The sequence below is a fragment of the Pleurodeles waltl genome, chromosome 2_1 (assembly GCF_031143425.1).
Source record: "Pleurodeles waltl isolate 20211129_DDA chromosome 2_1, aPleWal1.hap1.20221129, whole genome shotgun sequence".
Lineage (NCBI taxonomy): Eukaryota > Metazoa > Chordata > Amphibia > Caudata > Salamandridae > Pleurodeles > Pleurodeles waltl.
The window spans coordinates 182,400,141-182,412,961 of NC_090438.1; the positions used below are offsets into that span (position 1 = coordinate 182,400,141).

The following is a 12,821-nucleotide window of genomic DNA, read 5'->3' on the forward strand; positions in this document are numbered from 1 at the left end:
CAAATGAATTTAAACACAGTAGAGATTCTAATATAGTATCGAAGAATAAGTCTCTCATTCAAGTTGCTTTCATATTGAAAGCTTTATTTTTCTTAAGTGCAGAAAAAGATTTGTCCAAAAACAATGTTTTTGGGATTAGCCAACATATGTTTTGCATGTTAAGACATGCAAGCTGAGGGCTTTTTCAAGGCCGAATAAAGAAAACAAAGGCAAATGTACCAAGTACAGTAATATTTTTGAAGAGGTAAATCTTAATGGTGCTGGAACCCCATTCACAGAGAACACCACCACTCATTATTTTGAGACTGAACTAAGGTGAATAGCAAGACTAGAAATATGGAAAAAATAAAAGTAAGGAACCCATTTTTGTGAGCTAAAGTAAATTTAACATAAGGTTTGGAAATACCAGGATATTCTACCCAGTAAAGTTATGAAAAGTATACAGCCTACCACTGGTACAGTCTTTAAATCAAATTATTTGAAAATTACCTGTATTTATAACTTTAGAGGACTAATAAATCTGTACTTGCCGGCTAAGTTGTAATGTTAATACTGATTAGAAATTCTATAAGATAAAGTAATGGGAGGACTTATCAGCAAGGATACTAATAGTTCTTAAAGGAATACATGTGTAATTGTTGCTCAAAAATTGTTAGACGTTAATGCACCTGAAAGGATAGACATAATTTCTTTAGAGTGAATAATTAGACAGTATATGGGTAGACCAGATTCAAAACGTTTTGGACTGTACACATGGCGTTATATAAATAATAGGCAAAACATAAGAATGGTCCCCAGTGTCAAGGCAAAGAGGGATAAAGATAAATATCAACATTGCATTAAACGAGAGTGTGCATCTCACAAAAAGTCTCTTGCAAAGGATACAGAAGCATTAGATGAATATCACATGGGAGGTATAGTAACCTATATTGAAGGTAAAGAGACAAATTAATATCCACTTGCATAGCAGACCCTAAACATCAAATGAAAATTTTATCAAAATTTAAAAATCGGTTACAAGAGTGCTGGTATGTATGCAGCACATGAGATTCTCTGAAAAAATACTGAAGCATGAAATGAGCCCGACTTAAGCAACGTGAAAAAGCCACTGTTCATGATTCGTGACTATAGGACGTGGATTGTATATATTAGAGACTCCAAACTTCCATCCTGATCCCCCAAGGTCACTAGAAAAAAAGAATCATAACGGAGAATATGCTTATCAAATGATGTGGGCCCTCAGGCGTAACCTATATCTGTAAGACCTTATCAAGTCATTCCTTGGGTGTACACATTTTATATGCTAAATTCACCTCAAGAAAGAGAATGTTGTATCTCATTTGTGTTATAAGTGAGCCCACTGTAAATACAGATTCTTCCTGTTTGGTCTGAACTCTGCTCCAAGGGTGTTGACAGAATTGTCAGCAATGGTCTTCCACCTTCAGCTGCAGGGAGTTCAACTTTACAGCTGCCTCGATGACTGGCTGAGAAGGGCTAAGTTTCCAGAGGAAATGGCCATAAGCATGCATTTGGTTTGCAAGGTCTTTCATAAACTGCAAGAAGCCTTGTCTGCCCCCAAGACCTCTGTTTAGGGTTAAAACGTCTCTGGGCACAGCTTCTCTTTCAGTTGAGTGAGTGTGTGCAATGAAACAAATAATTGCTCAGTTCATGTTGAGATCCTGAACATCAGCATGATGGTGTCTTGGTCACATACATCCTTGTGTGTTTCCTTGATCACCTGAAAATGAGAAGTCTACACCTATTTTTATCACTTCATTAGTATCATCTATGAAAGCCACAATCTAAGAACCTTCCTATTTTAGTCACAATTGTAGAATCTTTTTCATGTTGGCTTCAGAAGTCTTATCTTCTAAAATGTCACCCCTGTCTGACTTAACAGTCACTGACATGGAGCAACTGGCTATTCTCCTTAGGCTGGGAACTCACTACCAGGATCTGAATACCCAATGACCACGGTTGGTCCAGAAAATGATGCTACACTTAAGTCACCTGGAACCAAAGTTATCTTCCTTGATTTTCTTTTCATTCTGCAGAGGAAAGTGCCATGGTTACTCACAGAAATGCACTCTCATTCCTATTACAACAAGAAGATCAGAACAAACTCTTTTTCAGATGGTATATGCCAGAAAGGCTTGGGTTAAGTACTCATAAATGTATTAAACAACATAGTTGTCAAAAGTAACAGTAATGACAGTTAAAAGAAAAACAAAAATACCATCTAGGAAGAATTGTACCTTTATTATTTTACAATACTTTTATTCTCTCCCTATTTTTAAAATACAAAATGGAAGTTCATGTAGTAGAAGTTTTACATGGTATGGTAATGTTCAACAAAGATGTGTTTCACCCCTATGTGGCATATGTGTCTGGGGCTTTCTCAAGGCTCTATATCTGTAGCTGCTCCTAGAATGTTTTAGATTTGAGGCAGTTGATGTAAGTTTTAATCAATAAGCAAAGTTTGCATCAGAGGAGCTCATCAAGGAAGTATTGACCTACAGTCAAACTTACCAATACTGAATTGATGAGCTCGAACCCAAATTACCTACTGGCGTCCTCATTCGCATGACCATGCAGCAACATTCCAATACGGAACTATTAATGCAAACCTTGGTAACTGATTCAGATTTGCATCCACTGCCTCATACTTGCAGCGCTCAGTGCACAGTTACTCACTTAACTAGCCTTGAAAAAACCCCGGGTGTGTATTTCTTCTTAGGTAAAACACGTGTTTGCTGAACATTGCCGTGCCTTGTATACGTTCTACTGTATGAACCCCTACCTTGTAGTTTAAAAATATAAAGAGCATTAAAAAAAGGAAAAAGTCTGTCCAAGAACTATGCCTTGTCTTCCGACGACACTGTTCTGTCGTTGCCAGGACTTTTAAATAAGATTTGGTTTATTACAATTATGAATACTTAAGTCAAGAGACTCAGGTGTTAACAAACTGAAACTTAACAAACATTTTACCTTTTAGTGATAGTGGGCTCAACCTCATTGTGTACGGTCATACAGCCACTACCCCATAAAAACATTACCTAATTTGAGAATCTAGGCTGATGAAAATGAGGAAAACTCACACAGAGACTGTTCCGCTTAGGGACTGGCTGATTTTGAGCAGTAGCTTTCCTTAGCAGATTATACCATGCTATTCATTACTGGCAGAGGAATCCATTCATTCCGGAGTCTTTCTTCAGCAAGTGAGAGGTTTCTCCGAGTTGATGTGTGTGCACCGAAGGATAGTCACTCGTGTCCGCAGTCCACATCTCTTCTAGGGGCAGATTGGTCAGGCCTATGAACTGGTAATCAGATTCTTCTGTACGTTTCTGCCAACTGTCATGATTCACGACAGTCTCCATAAAGAAAAGATTTGCAGTTATTATTTGTTGCCTGTTTTCTTTCCAAAACAGATTTGGTTTCTCTACTCCAACAGCAATTTCTCGAATCCTCCTCAGATTCCAGGTGCCCTGGCTCAGCAGTGTGAACGAATTCTCTATTCCTTCTACTTCTTCTGAGCTTTAGAGGCTGGTTCCAGAGATATAAGCATGTGCTCAACTAGCTGTGTCTATTAGAAAAGAATACCTTAATACATGGAGCTCAGAAACGCCCCACTTGGCACCATCACAAACGTAAGTGGTGTTGCTTTATCTCTGGGCCTTTGAACCCTTGATCTTTAGACAGTTTCCTTAACTGGTGTGTGACCATTCAGGACAGCTCTTTCTGAACAGTTCCTGAAAAGTTTATTTCCCCATTACCCAGTTTATCTGATTAGGATTGAAGGCCTATTCTGTTTGAAAAATGAGGCGGGTGGAAAGCCTTCTACATTGGCATCTTCCAATAGGAGTTGTGGCTCCTCAGTGGGATCAGCTAGTCCTTTGCCCTTTTTAATGACCACAACCATCAAACGTCTGTCATCTTTTGACATGGACTTCACGGCATGGACAATTGCCTGCGTAGGTGCTATTACCTCATCAAGTCAAGTTGTTGAGTCTTGAGCTGTCTCCCCCAAAGACCAATATTTAGTTTTTCTTGAAGCAAGGTTAAACTGACGACAGTTCATTTTTTTTTCTTATTCCTATGACAGAATTTCATCTTAGCAAGGAGTGATGCTTTGTTTTTTCAGTGATTACCTTATGTTTCCTCTGCTGAGCAAACTGCATACAACTTTGATATTATCTTGGTCCTTATTCTTTCTATTAAAATATTACCCTTTTCATCACTTGTAGTGCACAGTTTTCATGTAGCAGACAATACATTAGCAGGTGATAATGATATAAAAGACACTAGAGGGGTTCAACAATCATCACGACAAAACAAAGGTAGCATTGAAGGCTTTCCAAAAACATGCATCATTTGCCGACATGTGTCAGCCAGCTACTTGGATGAGCTCACATTCTGTTTTTAAAGCAGGCCAGGAACTTTCATAAACCTGTATGCTTTAAACCTAGTCCGGTGCATGCAGACTTCCTCTCACAGCATTTTGGGGTGGTGGAATTCAATTTCCAGCCGTTTGGTGGGGATAGTTTCAGAATAAACATTGCCTTTATGATTACTTCGATACAGTCAGTTTTTGCTCTCCCACCTTCGCAACAAATATCCAATCACCTCCATTTTAAGTATATGCTGTGCTCAAACCTTGCATGACAGAAAGGATATTTGGGAGTTGAGCTTGAATAGTTGGTGAGACATGGTTCAGCTAACTGAGCAGGCTAAGAGAACCCATGTTAGATTTTTTTGCAGAATTCTTAGCGGTGGCATCATATACAGAAGCTTGTCTTTTATTCATCCGGTGGTTAGGATTTTTCAACCAAAATCGAAAGAAAGGAAATAAGAACCAAATATTTCTGCTACATCATTATGGTAATTGTTCCTCTAATCAGGATGTGCTCATTGCTGCGATCAGCCATACCAAAAAAATAAACTTGGCACTCATGCCCGAAGGCTTTTGCTGCCAGCCAGATGGTCCGTGGCATTCCACTTTCGTACAACGCGTCATGGAAATGTTTATCTGGCGTAGTTGTGTGTTCCATTAGATCTTTGGCACCATGAGATGTTTCAATGGCGTGATCCAATTTGGAACATGTGGACGATTATGTGGAATCTACTATGTAATGCCCATATTGTCTTCACTTGTAATTTCTTATAATTTGCTGTATCACTATTTCTACCATGCTGAATTAACATTGTTAGCTTTTATTATCTATTCTCAGTGGACTAGTGTTCTTCATGTCTTTGTTTAAAGACTACCTCTATAGTTGCACACGTTAAAGATAGTGTCACAGCACTGTACATAAAGCATGTTAAAATAATATGAATTTCTGGAAAGACTATAGAAGTCACATGTGGATTGCTTATAAACACAGTGTGCTTGGAATGCTCGGTGTAGAAAACCTATTGGTGTACCTAAGCTGTTAACCTTTGTTGTGGCACCAACAGGTGTGTGTCTACCTGGGAAACTGGTTTGTAAGTATATCTTCCATCAAGCCAGTGTGACTGCATGTTAAAGTGACTATTGTGCATTTGCAGGATTTTGGTTTCTCCATAAATTGAGAACAATCCTTCCCCAATACTAGCCCAGAGGCTTGTGCATAGGCTTGCGGTTCCAAACAGTCTGGTGTGGTTCCAAACACTCTGGTACTGCAAGTCTTTCATCCACAAGACAGGCTTTTAAGAACATGCAAAAGATTGTGTCACGTTTCATCCAGGCATAAAAATCAAATGGTGTGTCAGTCCATCGTGTTAGTGCATCAGGCATCTCTTCTAATGATACTTCACCAGAGGCATTCGGCAATAGAACTAATTCTCGGGGCGCCTTAAAAATAACGATTTTAATTTCCAAATCCCTTCTCTCTTCCATTTCCCCCAATGTTTTATGATCCGAACAAAAGGCGGAGGCTTATAAATGGCCTGGAACTGGGGGGCATACATTAGGCCTTTAAGGCTGTTCTTCCAACATTGTGTTTTGCCAGATGTGGGTTCTAACAGATTGCACTACGTCGGAATTTTACTTGAACAGGCAAGGAAGACACCCAGAGACAGACAGGGAGAGAAAGAGAAAGAGAAAGAGAGTGAGAGTGAGAGTGAAGAGAAGAGAGACACACCCCCTCCCATATGTAGTAAGAAGGTGAAAGCCCACTAGTTGAGCTGAGTATCCTCATAACTCACTAATGGCAGCTGCATTATGTTTCTGTTGTGAGAAGTGCCAGTGACCGACCTATTTCAGATTACCAGCAATAACACGTGACTACTGCTGTGCTCTCTGAAAAGATCGATTCCTGACTCCGTTGAGGCTTCATTGGTTCTGGGCTAGACTTTAAGGCTTCAATCAGCATTTGTCCAGTTTCTCTCATTAAAGGGTTGTTCAGGCAATTTCCTGTGTGATCATTGTCTGTCGCGCCACTCTAGACCAGGCACCCTTGGTCCCAGCCCCCCTGCATTCAAGCTGCAAGCCAGCATGGCTGCCTCTGCCTCTTCCTTCTGTTGTGGTGCAGCTACCACCCGCTCACTCAAATGTACCATTTTTTTGCACCTTTTTTCCTTAGACATTGAAAGTGAATCCCTTTCTGTCTTTGTCACCAGCAGAGGCTTTCCTTATTCTTTCGAGTTCTCTCCAGGAGTAGTCACTTTGAACCGGGGGTAGTGTTTGCCTCTTGGTATAAGAACAATTCCATCGCAGTGAGAGGTTTTGAATAATCTCTAGAATTATCAGAATTATGTGTCCCTAGTAGAAAAAGATTTGAGTGTACGTGGCTAAGAAGACACATTTAGTGGCTGTCTCAGCTTGCATTTTGCCCCCTCATCAGTGATCTCTGCATTCGCTCCCAGTGGAAGCCAAGTTAGGTTGTTAGTGCCGCAGTGTTGGTTTCTTTCGGTCATTTTTGTTTCACTGTGATGTCATAGTATCGACCCACATGTTTTACGTAGGAAACAGTCCTATTGTGGCAGTAGGATGTTACCATAATGGCATGTCTGTTACTCCTAGTACATATGCCCTCTCCTATTTCAACAACTTCCATTCAGTTTCATTTAATTGGGTATATGTTAATCAGACATGCACTGAAAGCTATCTGCCTGAATATTACCCTCCCATCTGGCATTTGTCAATACTATCATTTAAGTAGACTCTTTTTTTAATGTGGAAATGGTTGGGAATGTGCAACTATGTAAGTGAAGGGGCTTTGGCCATAAATTATCCCTAAGTTACTTGCATCACAGACCTCGGTATTCACAGCTTGATTGTTTTCAGGGTGCCTATTACCTGGGAATAGGCAACTATATGCTCTAAAACGATGCAGTCTCCATAAAGGTAACACTTCTGCTTTGCAGTATCCTGGTCCTCTTTCAAGTTGCATCTCAGTAGGTTATGAAGCAGAAGTGGTTTGTCAGTTTAAGATATCTTGTGTCTTCATAGGTAGTAACTGGTTAACTTTTTGGAAGCCCTTGCCATAAATAATGTCATATATTATTCATTCTGAAAGAAAAAAGTGTTGCTAATGGGGAAGTGGCAACATCTTCCAAACTATTCTCAGATATCCGTACATGATTCACATCTGGGGTGGTTGCCACGTTATGATTCTTAAAAACTAGAGCCGGTCTATTAATTTTACACAAAATAATTATTTTTAAGAAATGGACAATTTAAGGTAAGGGTTTTCTGAATAAACCAGATTTCGGGGAGTGCTGCTTTGACAGCAAAAATGTTGAGATTAATTTTAGCTGGCTTGGTAGGGCTTGAAATCTTTACGAAACACTGAAATTCCAAAATGTTTAAAAATTGTAGGCACAAGTGTTTGAACGTTTAACTGGCTAGGATGTTGAGGCTAAAGGCCATGAACTGTTTCATTCCCAACAGTGCTATTCAGATACCACGTGTCTGGTAAGTAGTGAGTTTCTGTGTATGCATACTTCAGCAAGAAGACACAACAGATGGTGTTTCCTTGTTATTCTTGCACCACATGTACAATGTGAGGCATATGCTTACATAACAGTAATACAAGGAAAACACTACCTGTGTGACTTTTATGCAATTATGAAATGGATGTTTAAAGGGCTTTAAATGTGGTATATTTTTCCCATTGTTAAAAGTGTGATATCTTAAGATTTCTCCAGTTTGCACGGGGACTTTCTGGGCCATTGTAATGTCTACAGGGACATAAGGGTAACTAGAATAATAGTTTCGTTTGTTCTCTTGTGTACCCAATATTCAGTCTAGTTTTGTATTTTCTGTAAACAAGAGTCAGAATCACAGATCTTCTTTCATTTTTAAGGATTTTAAGCAAATGTGAAAGCCAGAGCTCAGCCTGAATTATTTGCTTTGAACCTGTGCTTTGTGATGTTCGCCATGTCCCTTCTATGGGATTAAAACAAAAACATTTTTAGAAGGATATTTCTCTAGAAACTGACACTTTGGTGTAGGCCTTTCTACTTGCCCACACTATAGCGGAAATCTGGCCGTTAAGAGATGTACTTTTCTTCCACATGCAAGAAAACATTCCTTATCTGAAACCCTCCAAATAGTGTATTGTGGTGTTTGTCAGCCTCATATTTTCAAACTTTATGCAAGCTGCAAAAGAACATTTACGCATTTCTTTGGGACAAATATATTTCAGATTTAAAAAATATATACTCCAAAGTACAGTCCCATTCATCTGAAAAACGAGTCCTTGATTAAGAAGCTATCTCCATGTGACGTATTAACCAAACTAAAAGCCTCTTCATATGCCACAATGCTTATTCCAATTGGCATAGGCTCTTGATAGGCTATTATTTGTATAGTGTGAGCTATCATTGTTTTCCAAGAAATGTGCAATGGCTAATTCATTTATATATTTAGAAGTTTTTTTTTTTAATGGCAAAGACAAAAGAGCCAGGGTGATGGAGTTTTATAGGGGAGTGATTACCCACTGTCCCTGCTGGGGGTTATAACAACCACAGCCAATCATAATAACTGTGCATAACTTAAATGCAAATATAATGTACACATTACAGAACCCTACAAGAACTGTAAACTTTGTAACTTAGCAGTTACCAGGTATCATACCCAAGCAGTTTTGAACACTGGATAATCTTTAAGGAACATGTATATTAGATAGACATGAAAGCTAGTAGGGCTATTGTTGTAACAGCTGATGAGCTCAAGCACGGTCTTTTGACCTTTAATACTATAGTGTATCACAGATAGTACCAGCAAAATGTACGTGATCTAATGGCACATAGGCATGTTCCTTAAATGAACCCCCATCTACAGGTTTTTATTTAACTGTAAAAAGAGTTGCAGATTAATCTTCATGTGGGAGCACTGTAGTCAGTATTTTTTTTTCACTTATTGCAGACCACCTTTCTAGTGGATTTTCTGTTTCCATCCGTAAAAATGTAGGGATCCTAGATTATTGATATTCTAGGCACACAGATTACTTGGCTTCATAAGAATGATCCTAATTGAGCCTGCTGGCCTCCGTTGGAAAACAAGATACTAGTGAGAAGTCAATGGGATTGTAAAGTAATCATACTGTCCCAGTCCCCTTGGATGATCTGAATTTATGCCCTTCACTGTGCCCAGTCACAATGGCGTAAATATTTACACAGACCTCTTGACTAATATAATAAAAATCCACCCAAAGGCATTTGTCTGGCAGTCTGGACCTCCTGAATCTTGCTGTATTGTCCTAGTGAAAAGAAAACGCTGCTGCCTTGTTTGTTCTATTTGGGTAAATGGATTTCTAAAATGCTTTGCTTTTATATATTATAGTGGATGTTACTGCCCTGTGGTGCAGGTGTAACATTAGATATTGCTGGTGTTAACCAGTCATGGTCTCAACCATCAACCTGAAGACTGGAACAAATGCCTTAAGTGTTAGCAAAATGTCCTTCGATAAATGTGATCTTGAATTCCAGCTATACCTTCAAACATTCTTGGTGCTTCCAGAGCTTGAGGTCTCCCTCCTAATAGAGGAGTATCACTACCAAAACCAGTGGGTGTGTAGCATTGTGGGTTTAGCATAGTGTAAGTTAAATATCTAAAAGGGTTGATGTTAGTCCACTGTTTGCAAAATATTGCAACACAGCTCCTAATTTTCTGATGATACCTTGCAATGAAATAGTTTGAATTCTTGGTCCGATTTGAATGATTTGAGCTTTTCAAAGGCTTTGTTACCAAGTATTATGAAAGGTTTAGGGGAACAATACCCTGTTCTTTGAGTTTTGCATCTGCCTTATCATTGACAAGTAAAGCTCTTTTCTTTGTCCTCCTGGGCTTTGCCATTTGGTATTTTGCAAGAGTGACAAATTATGGTCCCCTGAAAGCACAAATGCTTCAGGTTTTTTCAGGATAAACAGCAACTTTGTAAATGGTTACAATTGTGTTTACCTGGTAATCCTGCTCCAGATGCCCCTGCTCTTTGGTTATTGTCTGGCACACTGTTTCTAAAGCACAGACTTCACTTCCTGAGTGGACCTGATTGGCAAAAATGAATAGCACAACTTGAAATGTCCGCCCTCGTTTAAAATAGAAAGTGTGACCTTTCACAAGTAGTGTGGTTATGTAGCAAAATGGCTGTCGGTGTATGCCCAAGATGACCCAGGTGTACTGGATTCTCTTGCCATAAAGTGAAAAAGGAAACTGAATATGGTTCCTGAAGGGGAGTCGCCTGCACGTACCCTCTGTAAAAGTAATTACATCCGGTGACTGTCATTCAGTCTCATTGGCACATCGTTGTAACCAAACATTAAATGCTGTATCCTTAAAAGTGGAAAGAAATCTGTGAAGTCTCCATTCTATACAAGAGCATATCTAATAGAGCATCAACTTGAAATGCATTACTAATGATTCCATTTTTGTCTGGGCTGCAATCCATTTCATAATGGTACGTATTGCATGTTCATAGTGAAAGTTTGTTTGGAGGAGGAATTTGTCAGTGTTGGATGATTCTTAGTGTTGTGAGAATGCACTCGTGAATATGTTTTTAGTTTTCATGTGTAGATTGTGTAGCCTCTCGCAAGGGGCTACTGCAGGAGAAAATGACAGTTTGGATATTACACGTATTAATGTTTTGTAGTTTACTTTAGGACCGTCCAGCAATGCAACTCTACCAGCCTGGAGTACGGAGCCGTAGTCGACAATTACAGTGTGATGAGGGTGCAACCAGATCTGCAGAGAGAGGAGACCAAAATCTCGAGAGTGAGACAAGTGACGTAAGGGAAGAGTAGGTGCACAAAAGCCTGCTGTGTTCTGATCGTCAGGGCCACCAAACAACATGGACCCAGCCATCTAGAAGTGCCTTCAAAGAGGAGAGAGGAGCAAAGGCAGGGAAGGAGGCAGCTGTAATCGTGAACCTGTTCCTCCAGAGGAAGTGGATTCCTGGCTGAAGTGAGATGAAGACGGAATTCAAGAAAACAGTTGTCAAAGTAAAAAAAAAAAAAAAAAGGAACATTTGTTCCTGAAAAGACTGTAATACCAGCAAGGGCGGCATGCGTTTCTAGTTCAGAATATTGACATGTCCTGTGGCCTTAACTAATGCTAAATGTATTTGCATTCCCTGGTCTGGTATTTGGATATGAGAAGATGGCTTTAATGCTGCATTTGGAGCTTCTGCTTATTGCACTTTAATTGCAGAGCAAAGCTAACATTTCAAATTTCCAGCTTATAAACTTTCATATCTGAGTGCTACTCGCTTGAATGTTACTACAACGATAGCATACTAATTGTAGCACAAATGGTACCAACCAACCACTATATCAATGGCTATACAATATTTCTTTTGCTCAGTAAGGATAACGTGTGGGAACTTTCTGTAACTCGCAGTGCAGTTCTAAATTAATCTGAGTTGACTAGGTCAGCCGAGCACCTTAAACCTGGATAACCATGAATGCTTCATTAACTTGTCCCCATTTTGCCCATAACCTATCTCGGTTAAAAAATACATTCTGATTAAGTAGGTGTGATATGCAAACATCCTACTGGAGTATTCTTTAGAGCTGCATAGTTTGAACATTTTTCTTGCCTGAATCACTTTTCTGCCAGTAAATCTGGGGGCTGGTGGGACGGTTCCCTTATTGGGTGCAGCTTTGCCATTTAATAGGAGAATGTTTCTTGAATCAAATCATTTGAAATCTATTGTCAATTATTTTTTAACTAAAAATAAAATGAATGAACTATTTTTTTGCTTACAATTTGCAAACTGTTAAATTCCGTGCATTTGTTCCGCCCCCGCATGTGCTTACTGTGCTACTTCTCTACCATTATTCAATACCTTTTCTATTACTACCCTTCTGATTGATCCTGTATGCGTGAGGCTAGATGATTGAAAGTTTCAATTGAAAAGGTCTGCCTTTAAAACTTTAATGTTCACGTACTATTGAGCTTATAAGGTGTGATTGTCTTTAGTATTCATGAACACTGAATATCTCTGCGCACATGATCCTGTAATACCTTTTTAACAAGGAGAAAATATGTAACCGAATATTACCTATATGCAGGCAGCATTTTATGTATAATTTAAAGCTTTATTAAGGGAAAAAGGACGGGATAATTTGAAATAATCTGAGAATATCAAAGAGTTGTTTCAAAATCTCATGGCGTGGCATATAGGTCATGGATAACGACTGTACAAGATGTCTCCAAAATGGACTGCTGATCTCCCTTCACCATGATTCTTCAGCTACCCTTTTCAGAAATACAAAAGGTGCAAGAAAAGTGGTGGTGATCTTTAGGGGGGGGGGGGGGGGAGTGTTTGCCGTCCTAATGGTCCCTGAAAATTATAAGTTGGCTCAGGACATTTACCTCTGAAACAAAGACAAATGAAGTA

At 39.2% G+C, this 12,821-nt stretch overlaps 1 protein-coding gene across 2 annotated transcripts in view; it reads left to right on the forward strand.

Annotated features, from left to right (window-relative positions):
- UPF3B (UPF3B regulator of nonsense mediated mRNA decay) overlaps positions 1 to 12,186 on the forward strand; it is a 152,630-nt gene extending 140,444 nt beyond the window's left edge. Inside the window, exon 10 of one of the 2 annotated variants that reach the window (XM_069212208.1) lies at positions 11,073 to 12,186. In XM_069212208.1, the coding sequence (XP_069068309.1) occupies positions 11,073 to 11,129 (57 nt within the window). In that variant the 3' untranslated portion in view covers positions 11,130 to 12,186. The remainder of the gene's footprint in view (positions 1 to 11,072) is intronic. The other variant, XM_069212201.1, reaches the window with a different exon arrangement.
- Positions 12,187 to 12,821: the final 635 nt, after the last annotated feature.